This window comes from Siphateles boraxobius, unplaced genomic scaffold (genome assembly GCF_051911475.1).
Source record: "Siphateles boraxobius isolate OS27281-9 unplaced genomic scaffold, OSU_SipBor_1 7, whole genome shotgun sequence".
Classification (NCBI taxonomy): Eukaryota; Metazoa; Chordata; class Actinopteri; order Cypriniformes; family Leuciscidae; genus Siphateles; species Siphateles boraxobius.
Genome location: NW_027509197.1, coordinates 17,943,080 through 17,956,578, shown reverse-complemented (window position 1 = coordinate 17,956,578; position 13,499 = coordinate 17,943,080). Strand labels below are relative to the sequence as shown.

General features: G+C 37.2%; 1 protein-coding gene across 1 annotated transcript in view; it reads right to left on the bottom strand.

Moving 5' to 3' along the window:
• The window catches only part of cntnap5a (contactin associated protein family member 5a), a 158,753-nt gene that overhangs the window by 127,257 nt on the left and 17,997 nt on the right, over positions 1-13,499 (bottom strand). The window contains exons 2-3 of the mRNA XM_077216325.1: positions 3,631-3,741; positions 2,176-2,369 (exon numbers count right to left, since the gene is read on the bottom strand). Of these exons, the coding sequence (XP_077072440.1) occupies positions 2,176-2,369; positions 3,631-3,741 (305 nt within the window). The remainder of the gene's footprint in view (positions 1-2,175; positions 2,370-3,630; positions 3,742-13,499) is intronic.

Sequence of the window (13,499 nt, the reverse complement as noted above, 5' to 3'; positions counted from 1 at the left end):
ATAAATAGCTACTTTCTATTTTTATATATTTTATTTAATATAATTTATTCCAGTAATGCAAACTGAATTTTCAGCATCATTACTCCAGTCTTCAGTGTCACATGATCCTCCAGAAATCATTCTAATATGCTGATTTGCTGCTAAAGAAACACTTTTTCTTACTATTAATGTTGAAAACTTTTGTGCTGCTTAATATTTTTTTATTTTTTCAATATTCTTTGATGAATAGAAAGTTCAAAAGAACAACATTTATTTAAAATAGGAAACTTGTGTGACATTTTTTGCAATTTTGATCAATTTAATGCACGCTTGTGTGAAAATGTGTAGATACATAATATTTAAATCTAATCATTGCTTGGCGATAAATGCAGGTGTTGCAATTTATTACTAAATGGATGTCTAAACTTGCATGATTACTATTAATTGCCATCGATAAAAAAATGTCTGTATATTCCCAATACCTCACTTGTAGGAATATATATTTATATTTTTTATATTTGTATTATATATTTATATAGAAATGCCTTTTCCATAATGCCTGGATGTATTTATGTATAAAAGGGAAAGGATCAAGCTTCTTAGCCTGTTGAATGACAATTTTTTGAAGAATGTAATTAAAATCAATCAACTGTACCAGTTGTATAAACATTTATATCAAAAGATTATTAAATCAATCCAATATGCATGACAGCACAGCGGGACTGAGAATATGGACCATTTCTGACTGTATATCATGTCAAACATTCAGAGCTTTATAATAAGCCAATTTTGTATCAAATAAAAGTGCCGGTGGAATATTAATAAAGCTGAGAGAGTCCTGACATTATCCACGTTCAAAAAAACTAAAAACAAACGAGAACCCCCCCCCCCCAAAAAAAAAAACCCATGAGAGTCTGACTAGGTAGTACTAAGCAAATCAAACCTGAAAAATGCAGAGAATTTATTACTGCATCACTTCACACTGCTGAGCATGTTACCTTTAGACTTCTGATCCACTTTATTCTACATTTCCACCACATTAAAAGCTAATTACATCTTACTCGACTGTAATCTTCTCTTTTCATTAAACACACTTTAAAAATGTCATTATATCTTTAATAAAGCGGCAGTCTCGTCGTTTGAATATTATTACAAAGCAGCAATATGAGACACTGAATATTTTTTGTCATTTACAGACATTATAAGTGTGGAGGCCAAGCCTGAGGACAAAGACAATAGATGCGTTGGTGTCATCAAGCCCTCTTCAAACACATGTGATGATTGAGAAGCTGTGGCAGGTTCAACATCATTAGTACATTGTATTTCAGGAATCTCAGAAATTGGTGGCAGCAATTCATATGTTTGTAACTGAATTCAGAGTTCAATTAATGGGATCAGAACTATTCAGCTCATGAAAATAAGTTGCACAGAAGATGTTCAAAACAAGACAATAATTTCCCTCTGCAGCAGCACAGGTGATGCATAATCAATTAAATCAGTAAATATTCAGCCTCAAAAAGAGATTGTCAAAAAGGATAATGACTTCATATGCTTTCTTGAAATTCAATCCAAATAGGGTGATCAGAACCCAGAAACAAAGCAAAGAGTCTTGTATCACCCTGAAGGGGTTTATTTTGCACTAAAGATGTGGTGAATGTACATTACGCCACTTATTTCTTACCAAATAAATAAATAAACTGACATGAAATATTGAGTTGAGTTGAAATTATTTGATTATGTGCAAAGAAAAAGACTGAGGAGTGATACAAAAATCACTGAACTACCACATTGTAGGAAATTGCTTGTCAAGGACAATGGTTAATATACAGTGAAGCAATAGTTACCAAAAAAAATATTCAACTGCAGAATGCTGTGACTGACCAATCCCAATTTAGTATTCCAGAGTGTGGTGTAATAATTTTGTATAATGACCACTAAACTGTATAATCTTCCATTGCCCCAGATAGCTGATTTCCTATAGCTATGCTAGTTCAATATTACTCTGAGGTAATATTTCTTCCAACATAATATAGATAATTTAGACCAAAATCAATATCTCATTTGCATTTCTACATTTATTACACAAGCAGCCAAGTGATAAGTGGGATAGCCTAATGCACAGACAGCCAGTCAATTTCACAAAGTAAGGCCCTTCAGGGTGATAAGGTAAATTGGTATCAAAATACACACACTTACCCCAACACTGTCCTCCAACATGTACTGTTTCCAGACACGTCCAGTGTCACTGTACAGGAGCATGTAGGCACTGACCCAGTCCGTGCTGCCGTGACGACCTTGTGTGGCCACTGCTGTAACCTCCATTCGGTCCTGAAGGTCAAGCTGCAGCCAGGGCGACCTGTCCCTCGACTCTGGGCTCCAACCACCTCCTCCTAGAGAACCCCATAATACCTCTGTCAATGTCTATTAAAATCTTATTCAACTTTGAGTGTCATATGGTGTCCTTGCTCAAAAGCAAGACATACAGGAAAGGAAACTGGTAAAGGTTTTCACTTAAGAAACTACATAAAATGACAAAAACTGCTTCTCAGTTGGTTTTGTATTCATGGGGTGAGCTGGTGTCAATCAGTAGATGGTTTCCACTCCAAAATAAGCCAAGAGCCTTAACCTCTTGACCTCACTTAACATGTACAGCATTCACTTCGGATCAGAGAAGGCTGTCGGCACATGTGCTCCATATAAAGATGCATTTCTGCCTCTACAATCCTCCAGCTCAGAACCGTATGGAGAAATTGGTCTAACTTGGGCAGAGAGGTTCATTACTCGAGCACTGCGGACACCACAGGAGCAGATCAGAGCAGAATTTTAAACCGGGGACCTCTGACTTGAAAGAAGCAGCGTTTACACAGACCCCCTAGAGAGAGGAATCATTTAGTTTGTTACAGATGTGTGCGGTAGAGGTTGGTCACATCTATAAATAGCTCAGGACATGCAGAGATAGGGCGAAAGCAAAAGCTCAATAATGTATCAAACCTGCAACTTTCTGAAGATGCAGTTTTCTTTTTTGGGCATGCATTAATTGCACATGGATGCAGTAAATATTTAATAAGTGATTTGCATCATTGCATCTTGTATTTTCTTCACCTTATAATTTATTCATATGTTTTAAACAAAAGTCTAGATACAGCGTTTATACTGATGATGATAATGATCTTAAAAATATAATATAAATATTTTAACCTGCATAAAACATTGTATAATAATTGTATAAGAATATTCTCACACAATATACATAAATACATGAACATGTACGCGTCGGTGGTTTAAAAGTTTGGGGACTGTAATATTTTTTTTTTTATGTTTTTGAAAGAAATCTCTTATTTGCATTTATCTGATTAGAAATAAAGTAAAAACAACCATATTGTGAAATAGTATTACAATGTAAAATAACTGAATGTTATTATTATTTTTAATCATTTCTGTGATTAAAAATCCAGTCTTCAGGGAAACATTTTGAATGGGACTTTTTGAAAACGTTTGTATAATGAAAAAATATAATAAAACATGACTCTAAGAAGGATTACATTTTCTAGGTGTCACTTCTGTTGTCTCCTTAACTGACCCAGTTAAGGAATTAACAAACATGAATGAATGAATTAACAAACAAACAAACAAACAAGAACTTAAACTTACCATCTCTTTTGTTTAGCTTGGCAAAGTATGCAGCCCGACTGTCTGAGAAATGAGAAGAGCTCTGAAAGGAGGTTGCAGGCAGAAAAGATGCTAGAGATCCATCACAGCTGTCTGGATAACACAACAAATATAAAACAGACAAATATTAGCTAATGTGAAAATAAACCCTTTTACCCACATTTTCTTCAGGCAAATCTTTTACTGTTGAGATAATCTTCCGTCAGACAGGTGAGATGGATCATTTCACTACTAAATCTGTAAAATAATCCTGATAGTGTGGAACTTCACGGCAAATCCATCTTTATGTTGATCACATCACACCTAGTTGTAGGCTAGTCTAAATATGAGAGTCAGAGTACCTGAGTGAACCTTTTTCTAAATAAATTCAGACCTGTGGATTTGAGGCACAACCTGAAAAAAAAAGGAAATCAATGTAAAGATCTCAGATGAAATTAATTTGAGAAATGATTTGAATAAAACTAAACAAGTAAAGGTTTGGCATTGACATGGTTTTACATGTTTCAAATGTTGTATAATAGTTGTAATGAAAGAAAATGTCTTAGTGTTCAGAAGCTTAAAAATTAGATGGAGAGAAAACAGGTTTCTGGGTCAAGAAAGCAACTTCTGAAGGTTATCTCTACGGTAACAGCAAAATATACCTCCGTACTTCAGTGAAAGCGTCATAATCAGGGTTAAAACTCAGTAGGGGTCTTGACTTTACTTTTTGATAGAAAAGGGTATGTGCTATATTTATCGTGTAAAGTTCACAGACAAGACAATAAATCACCTATTTGTACTATACTACAAAAAGAAAAAAGAAAAAAATTCTAGCTTACAAAATTTCAAAAAAATATATAGTACAAATCTTGCCCATAAAAGAAACATGCTTTTGCAAGGACAATGAAAGTTGCCAGAACTACTGCCCCACATGTCTGTCCCCTCAATGAGACCTCCAATGGCTTCAAGACACAAATACATTAAAACCTACAATTAAACACCACAAATGCCATTTTGAACCGTAAATACAAATGCATGTTTTTAATTAATGACTGAAAATCAAAATTAATTTAATTAGCATATTGACAAACCCATCTCGAACCTTCTCCTGGGTTTCTGCTAAAGACGCTCAGCTTCTTTCACTGTGGTTTTCATTACAGCACCAAATTATGTTCATTACTTCGCATTGCAAGCAAATGCCTTGAGGCAGGAAGAAAGATATATGAAAGAGTAATTAAATATCAATAATTACACATGGGATTCCTCGGTCAGCTCCCTACCGGTGTTGCATTCCACAAAGACATTTCCATTTAAAAACATTCTGCTGTACATTATGTTTGCCGTCCAGAGTTACATGTGTGAGAGTCAAAGGCTGAAAGGGCACTTAAATAAATGAATAGCTATAAACCTAATGAAATGATAGTCATCAGTTGTTGTAAGTTCGCAGGGTCAGATACTATGTATGAATAAGTACTTCAATCACAAAAAGCATCACAGACAAATGCTGCACGCTCCAGATACACTCTCCTTTTAAATTTAGACGACATATGTTTAGCTATTAACCTCCTGCTAAGCGCTAACCACTTTTGACCTTCATACGTGAAGTCACCGCAGTGTCTGAATCTCTCCTGTCCTCTGTATCATATTCTTATGTTCAAGCTCTCTTGACCTTTGCAGATTCCTAGTGAGACCAACAACAGCAGAAAACAAGATCTCTTTCCTGAAAGCTGTCATGAAACGTTAATCATTAGGAAATGAGAAGCTCTTATTTAAGAAGAAATTACAATCTCTCGTTCTGCATGTATTCCTAAGCAGTGATGGCGTTAATATAACAAAACCTAAGGTATTGCAGACTCTGATGACGTCATCCAATCTTACTCCCTCGAGGTGACAGTCCCACTTTCAAGTACTTCACATAACATTTTCCAGCATTTCAAAGCTCAAACGTCTGAATATTATTCAATTAAATTTGTATTTTTAATGTGATGATCAAAAAATTTTTTTGTTCATCCTTCAAAGATTGTCCTCATTTGTAAAAACTAAAAAGTGTTGTGATTAAATAATTTCTATTTTAAAAAGTATTTTATTTATTCTAAAAAGATGTTAAATTACCACTATGGCCAGCAGCATAGTGACCACCAGCAATCACTATTATAACTACTAAAAATCTATTTTTGTCATTTTTTGTACAGAAGTACGTAGGAAAAGTCACAAAGTCTAATGAAAAACAAAAACGTTTCTTAAAGCTACACTGTGTAACTTTTTAAGTTTATTCTTAGCTAAAAACACTAAGTTCTTTCAAAAATATATGTGCTCATTAATGTATATTTACTTCGTTCAAGTAATAAAGTATTCTCGTGAGTGTATAATATGCCATTGAAAATACATACGGGTGGCGATATTTTTTTTCACAGGATGGTAGGGGAAGACTCATGAATATTCATCAGGGAACTCATGCCTGATTGGTCTTAACCCCAGTGACTGGTAGGTTTAGGGGCGGGGTTAGGGGTAGGTCATCAGACCCCCAGTGACGGGTAGGTTTAGGGGCGGTGTTAGGGGGTAGGTCATCAGACCAATCAGACATGAGTTCCCTAATGAATATTCATGAGTCTTCCCCTACCATCCTGTGAAAAAAAATATTGCATACGGGTGGGGGGTTCTAATGTCGGTCGCCATGTTGCCCCTCCATCTTGAAAGTACATTAGCCAAAGAGGGACATACGGTTAATTCAAGCTTCACCCTTCACTCATGGACGAGGTCGAACTGGAAGCCATGCTAATCTTGGACTACATTGGCCACCGTAGGAGTTAAAACGAAATCGGAATTGAGAGGAACAGAAACTAATATTCACTGGATGGTCATATACCTTTTCACCGCTAGATGGGGGTAAAAATCACACAGTGTAGCTTTAAAATTGTGAATAAATTTAGACAGCGAATAAAGAGCGCTTCCTTTATAATCAATGAAGTTGTCAGTCAGTTCAGCACAAACTCATTGAGTGCGAAAACCCCCGTTTTAATCAATGAATCTGTCAAAACTGCACAACAAATATTTTATTTACATCGTGTCTCCACATTGTTTGTTATAAAAAGAGGATTTGGGCACTTCCAGATCTTAGTAAACTTGCGCTAAACATAAATTCAGCATTTTGAGCTATACTGAGTGGATTCTCACCACCAGTAACTTAAACAACTTGTTCATTATTTTCAACAGAAATCCCTGTGATTGGCTACAATGCTCAATGCTGCAAAATCTCATTATAAACAGACACATTGACAAACTCACATGACACAAAACCAGATCACTCTATTTAATTACTTTTCTGTTTTATTAAACAATACAAATTAAATTTTACACATAGTAAAACAACTCTGTTAATCCTGCAATAAAAACATATTACTTGCATTGACCTGACCAGTCGCCATACCCTGCCAAATCCAATTGACTCTCCTGTTTCTAAGATGCTGCATAAACATTACAAAATGTTCTACTTTGAATGTACCAATGAACATAAGAGTCTCCAAAAACTCCCTGGCATCTGAGCCACTGATGACATATAGTGGATGAATTGCATTTTTGAAGAAAATGTGCTGGAGAAGTTAGGTAAAGTCTTATATGTTTGTAGAAATCATTTTACGCTGGACTGCTTCACAAACGAGGGTCAGTTCAATGCTGGATTTGCGCAAAAGTTGATTCTAATAATAGATGGGTCAATACCAACTGTTCAATACCAACTGTTTGATACCAACTTAATCTCCAGAACAAGTAAGTAGTGCACTTCATTTTTTGTGCGAATGTTTCCAAATCATGTTTCTGAATGTGCTTGTTAGCATGCCGTAAGGCTAATGTGGCTAAAGATGATTATGCAAATTATAACCATAATTAAAGAAAATTATACCTGTCCAATCTCCCTGTAGCATATATTCTCTGGCTCTGTAGGAATCTTACTACAGTTCCCACATGATCACCTGTACAACAATTTATAGAGGATCATGACAGAACATACTTATCGATAAGTTGAATAAAGATAACTCCACAACAACTACATAAATTCGTCAACTAACCATTCAGAAACCCCCTGTTGCATTCTAAAAGTTACTTATTCTTGAGTCTCTAGTTAAAAAGCTGAACACCACTACTGACAATCTCTGGCATTTTGGCTGTGTGACCTTCTCCAGTTTTCAGAGTACCCAAAGCATGAGCTTTAAAGCAGGGGTGGGGAACGTTAATCCTGGAGGGCCACTGTTCTGCAGAGTTTAGCTCCAACCCTGAAAAAAACATTCAGCTGCCTGTAACTTTAGTAATCCTGAAGACCTTGATTAGCTTCAGGTGTGTTTGATTAGGGTTGGAGCTAAACAGAGTTGGGAGCTAAACTCTGCAGAACAGTGGCCTTCCAGGATCTACGTTCCCCACCCCTGCTTTAAAGGCTCCGAAATTATTTCAGCCTATTCCACCGTTCGGCTTGCTTTGGCTTCAGCCATTTATTTTTTCAAGTTGTGTGTGACGGTTGTTAAAAGCAAGTCGTTTAAAAAAGTTGTGTGAACAAATGATACTGTGGTGGCTGTTGCAGATCGCAAATGCAATGACGCTGGTAGTGATGATTCTCTCTGACCAATCCGTGATCTGCAGTGTTTACTCATCACATTTTAGTATCGGTACAGCACGGTTGGAGCCTCAACTGAGGTGGTACTATTTAAGCGAGTACCATGCAGTACCGTACCATGCAGCGGAAAAGTGCCAAAAAGTGAGCCGTACCAAACTGAACCATACAGTAGAAAAGTACCATAAGTGAGTCATAAAGCACTATTAAGATCAGCGATTTTTAATTAATATAAATTTACACTATAATAAGGGCTTAATTTGTAAATTGATAATTGCAGGATGAATCCTTTTTTTTTAAAGGTGCTGTGACTGACACTGACTATACAACTTCAGTGTTCCCAGAACATACATTGACGTCACTAAATGGTAATGGCACAACTATGAGCATAGGTTCATCATTCATAGGTTTCTGCACAGCCCTATAGCTACGTTGAGACCAAATACTATTCAGTTGATCAGTGATAATCACTTTCACCTTTGACGTTGTTGCATCTTCCATTCCATCAATTTCTGATCCTGACTGTCCCCTTGCTCGTGTCTCCCGCTATCCTGATTATAAGTAGTTAGCCTACATCTTCAGGATCGCTTTTGAAACACCATCAGCTTTATTCGTGAATATGGAAAATTTAAATATGTTATATATAATATATATAAAGTCTTTTTGACATTTTGGTGATATTAACTTATTTTTATTAGAATAAATCGTTAGGTGTGAACTGTTTCCCAAAAGCAGTGAGCAACAAACCAGTGGTAGTGATGTGGGCACGTTTGTTGCGGTCCGAGTTACCGTTGCGATTTTTACCGGTTTATTCCTTTTCTAATCCGACCGAGAGAACTTGTGAACACTTGATCGGATTGAAAACCGAAAATGAAGCTCTAGCATAACATAAGTTCTGCCGAGAAGACTCAATTGTTACGTCACTCATTACCTTCTCATCTATCCAATCGTGTTCTAATACTCGTGGTATATAAGATAGGTACTTACACATGTCTGAGTTCGCAAATGCTGACGCTTCCATTTACCTCCATCCTCCCCACCACCACCAAGACCGTTCCTTCCCCTGCATCCTCCCCACCACCACCAGGATGGTCCCTTCCTATACCTCCCAGGGGGTCGGCTGCGCCCCTGCCTTCGTCTTCAGTCAGGAAATGCAGAGTCCGGACCCTTGAGACCTATGGACGGGGCCTACGCCAAATAACTTCATTGCTTGCGGGGCTGTCAATAAATGTATAATTGTTACAGTATTTATTCTCCCGAGTCTTTCTGGTAGAACTGAAAGGACAGCGCATGTGCAATGACGTTGAAATAGCGTAATGATGTATGATGCGTGGAAAGAGCTGTTCCTCCTGTTGAATTAAGTGTCATATAAATGACTATCCCGTCATTCTAAAATTCTCCTTTCACTCCTCAGCGTCTGTGAAGTGGAGCAGGACAACGTCCAACCAGTCCCAGTCCGGATTCTCATCCACAGTCGAATTTGGGCATTTTTACTGTGTGATATAAGCAGCACGCACAACGGTTCATATGCTCATTGTCCCCAAATTACGACCAGAAATGGATAAATATTAAGTCTGCTGTATAAAACAAATAAATAACCAATGTAGGAGAATGGTTATTATTTAGGAAACTATATTTATGAAATGTGCGCATGTCAAAAAATGTATTCCGATTTAGACTAAAGCTTGTGACTGTGACATATAAACGCGCACATACACCCGATCACGTTTAGCGTTCTTGTACACACTACATTCAGATTCATCAATCGGAATCAATTCAGTCCCGATTGAAACAAAAGTTGTGCAAGTAAACGATGTGTTAGCATTAGGACAGCATGCCTTCCCGACTATGAAATAAATTGAAACTATGGATTTAAAAGCGTGCAGTGATGCCTGGAATCACTTTGATCATGAAAATACAGTTCAAGATATGCAGTGTCAAACTGCCACAACAGTATTGTAATAGAATGTTGTAATTCAATTCTTTGTCCTTTAGCCCGTGTATCAGCACGTTGTTGCGGGAAGAGTGCATCCACAACGGGAGTTACACATTCAGACAAGCACGGAAGTACATGTGTGCATATATACAAAACATTATAATGAGAACTCTACAGAATATTGTGAATTATTTGTGCTTTGCCCCTGTGTTGCCCATGTTTCAGCACATTGTTACGGGAAGAGCGCATTCACAAGGGAGTTAGGCTACTCTTTCTGGCTAGCCCGTAACTTAGTTCACTTGCATTTGTGTCATTTTGTGCAGATAGCCTAAGTAGTAATGTTATGTTTATGTTGTGTAGGTCAAGGATATGCTTAATCTCCTATAGGATGTGTCGTATAGGACGGGCTTCAGTTTACTGGTGTTCATTCACTCTTCAGATTCACCTCATGCAGCTAATTTTAGATGTTTATTTTTTGAAAACATTAATGCATTATTGATAATCTAGCAGTGTTTTTTAATTTTATTTTTATTATTCTTATTCCTATGAATTAATATAAATTCTAGTAATAATAATAGCAATAATTAATTCACAAGTAAGGGAATGAATTATTGTGTAGTCCGGTCTCTAAAACTGACAAATAGCGCAAATGTCCATAAAACTCAGAAACAGTCATCATGTTGATCCTCAGTGATAGATGGTATGTAGTGCAAATTATTGACCAAATATGCACCTTTTGATGAAAGGAATAAAAAAAACGTACAAGTTAGAAGACATCACATAATATCCACAATCTTGCAAGTACGATGACAAGAACCTTTTCGAGAAAGCCTGTGGCGCCCCGGGTCTCCCTGTTTGCTCGTTGAGCAGTGTTTAGGATTAGGCTACTGTGCCTCCATCGTGGAGTGGCAGATTATGAGTACAGCGATCTGAGTGTGTCAGCACTCACAGGCCGCTGATCCGGGATAAGGCAGGGGAGCAGATCTGCCTGGACTCCAACTCTCTCCTCCATTGTTCCACGTCTCCAGGCCAGTTGCTCAGCAAGACACTCTAATCTGCCGTAGAGCAAGCGAGGACACAGTGAAAACCGTCCGCCAAGCGATTACAATAATCACTGCATTCCAGCCATCTGTGGGTGGATAGTTGTGTTCATTTAGCGAATCCATTTGGTTTCAAATAGGCCTAGTGTCCACGACAGGCTAGAGGGAGCTGAACAATGTCTTCAGCTCGATGGAGAAAAAAAGGATTGAGTGCAGATGAGGTAAAATATCATTCCATTACAAAACCCCTCTGTGTGACCTGGCTTGACTGCACTCATATCATGTATGTGAAACAGATGTCTGTAATACTGATTTAACAGCCAAATGAAGAGGATCAAGCTGTTTTTATACATCTGAGTGTCTTATTCGCCCGCCGTGTATATTACATATCAGCCGTAATACATCAGAGCTCCTCTGGGATTATGCCGATGACACTGTCACAAGCTCTAATGGCACAATTCAAGCTCTTTATGATTTAACCTTTTCAGTCTTCCTGACAACGATCTCTATTCCTCTAATTTCTATCTACACCATACAGTCTCATTAGCTTTGAGAAATGTAATTCACATTATACCACTACACTTTAAACATTTGAAATCAGAATCATAAACAAACAAATATTTTTTTAATCTTTTATATTAAATGTTTTATTTTAGCTGTTTTTATTTAAAATGATTATTTTATTCTATGATTTAATTACTTATTAGCTTCTAATTAAACTCATGAACCCCTGCAGTTCCATCACAAACGCCAGTCTAGGAAAGGCTGCAGTGGCCTAATAATATTTAATGCACTTAATTTTGTTGAAAACAAAGAGTGGAATATATTTTCTTTCTCTTTCTCTTTCTCTTTGTTTTTGTTTAATTTTTTTTTATTTTTTAAATATCAATATGGTACAAGAAAATCCTATTCAAATCTATGTAATAAATGAGTTGTCAAAAGTAATCTAAAAAGTAACCCACTGAGCAAAGGTACGTAGCACAAAAGACGTCTTTTCGAGACGTCTTCACACATTGAAAAGTCGTCCCCTGAAGAGCCAAAATATTAACAAAGTCTACATTTGAACTAGTTTTTAACAAAGGTCACATGGATGTTAATATCGGACGTTCAGAAGATGTTATAAAAAGACATAATAAAAAAAATTCATTCTGGCTCTTCATGGATATCTTTTCAACATGTGACAAAGATGTCGAAAAGACGTAGCTTTGCTGTGGGAACCAAAAAGTAGTCAGAATACATTACCTAAAATTAGTAATCTATATTAAATTACTAACTACAATTTTTGTCATGTAATTTGGAATCTGCTGTGATGTCAGTCTGTGTTCCCCTGTCTTTTCATGTTTAGCAGTTCCCAGTCATGTTTATTTGTCTCACCAGGTGTTTCAGATTAACCACGCCCCCTTGTTATATTGTTTAGCTTGTTTGGCCTCGTATTTAAGCCAGGTGTTTTAGTCCAGTCTTTGTGGGTTCTTGTGTTGTTCCCGAGTCCTGTTCCCGAGTCCCGAGTCCCGAGTCCCGAGTCCCGAGTCCCGAGTCCCGAGTCCCGAGTCCCGAGTCCTGTTTCCCGAGTCCTGTTTCCCGAGTCCTGTTTCCCGAGTCCTGTTTCCCGAGTCCTGTTTCCCGAGTCCTGTTTCCCGAGTCCTGTTTCCCGAGTCCTGTTTCCCGAGTCCTGTTTCCGGAGTCCTGTTTCCGGAGTCCTGTTTCCCGAGTCCTGTTTCCCGAGTCCTGTTCCCGAGTCCTGTTCCCGAGTCCTGTTCCAGAGTCCTGTTCCTGAGACCTGTTCCTGAGTCCTGTTCCTGAGACCTGTTCCTGAGTCCTGTTCCTGGTCTCAGTCTTTGTATAGTTTTCAGTTTATTGAATAAAGTGAGATGCACTTGGATCCTGCTTCCTACTTGTTTCAACCACAGCGTGACAGAATCAGTAACTGACTAATTTGTAAGTAATCTACCCAGTACTGTGTATCTGATAAACATTTTATTAAATGTCTTTACTTTCACTTTTGTTCAGTTTAATGTGTATTTGCTGAATAAAAGCATTCATTTTGGTTTTGAACAGTAGTGTAATTTATAAATGAATAAAAGCTGTGTTTTTTTTATATAAAAAAGGGACACATTTCTAAATAAAACAAAAATGTCCAAATTTACACAGTCAAACTATATAGATAGTCAAATCAGTTAATCATTTTTGTATCTGTTCATTTGAAAAAACCTCACAAACGAACTGGTTCTATAGAAAGACTGAGAGGGGAGCACTATGCCGCAGCTTGTTGGAAGCTTTGTTTTTTTGTTGTTGCTGG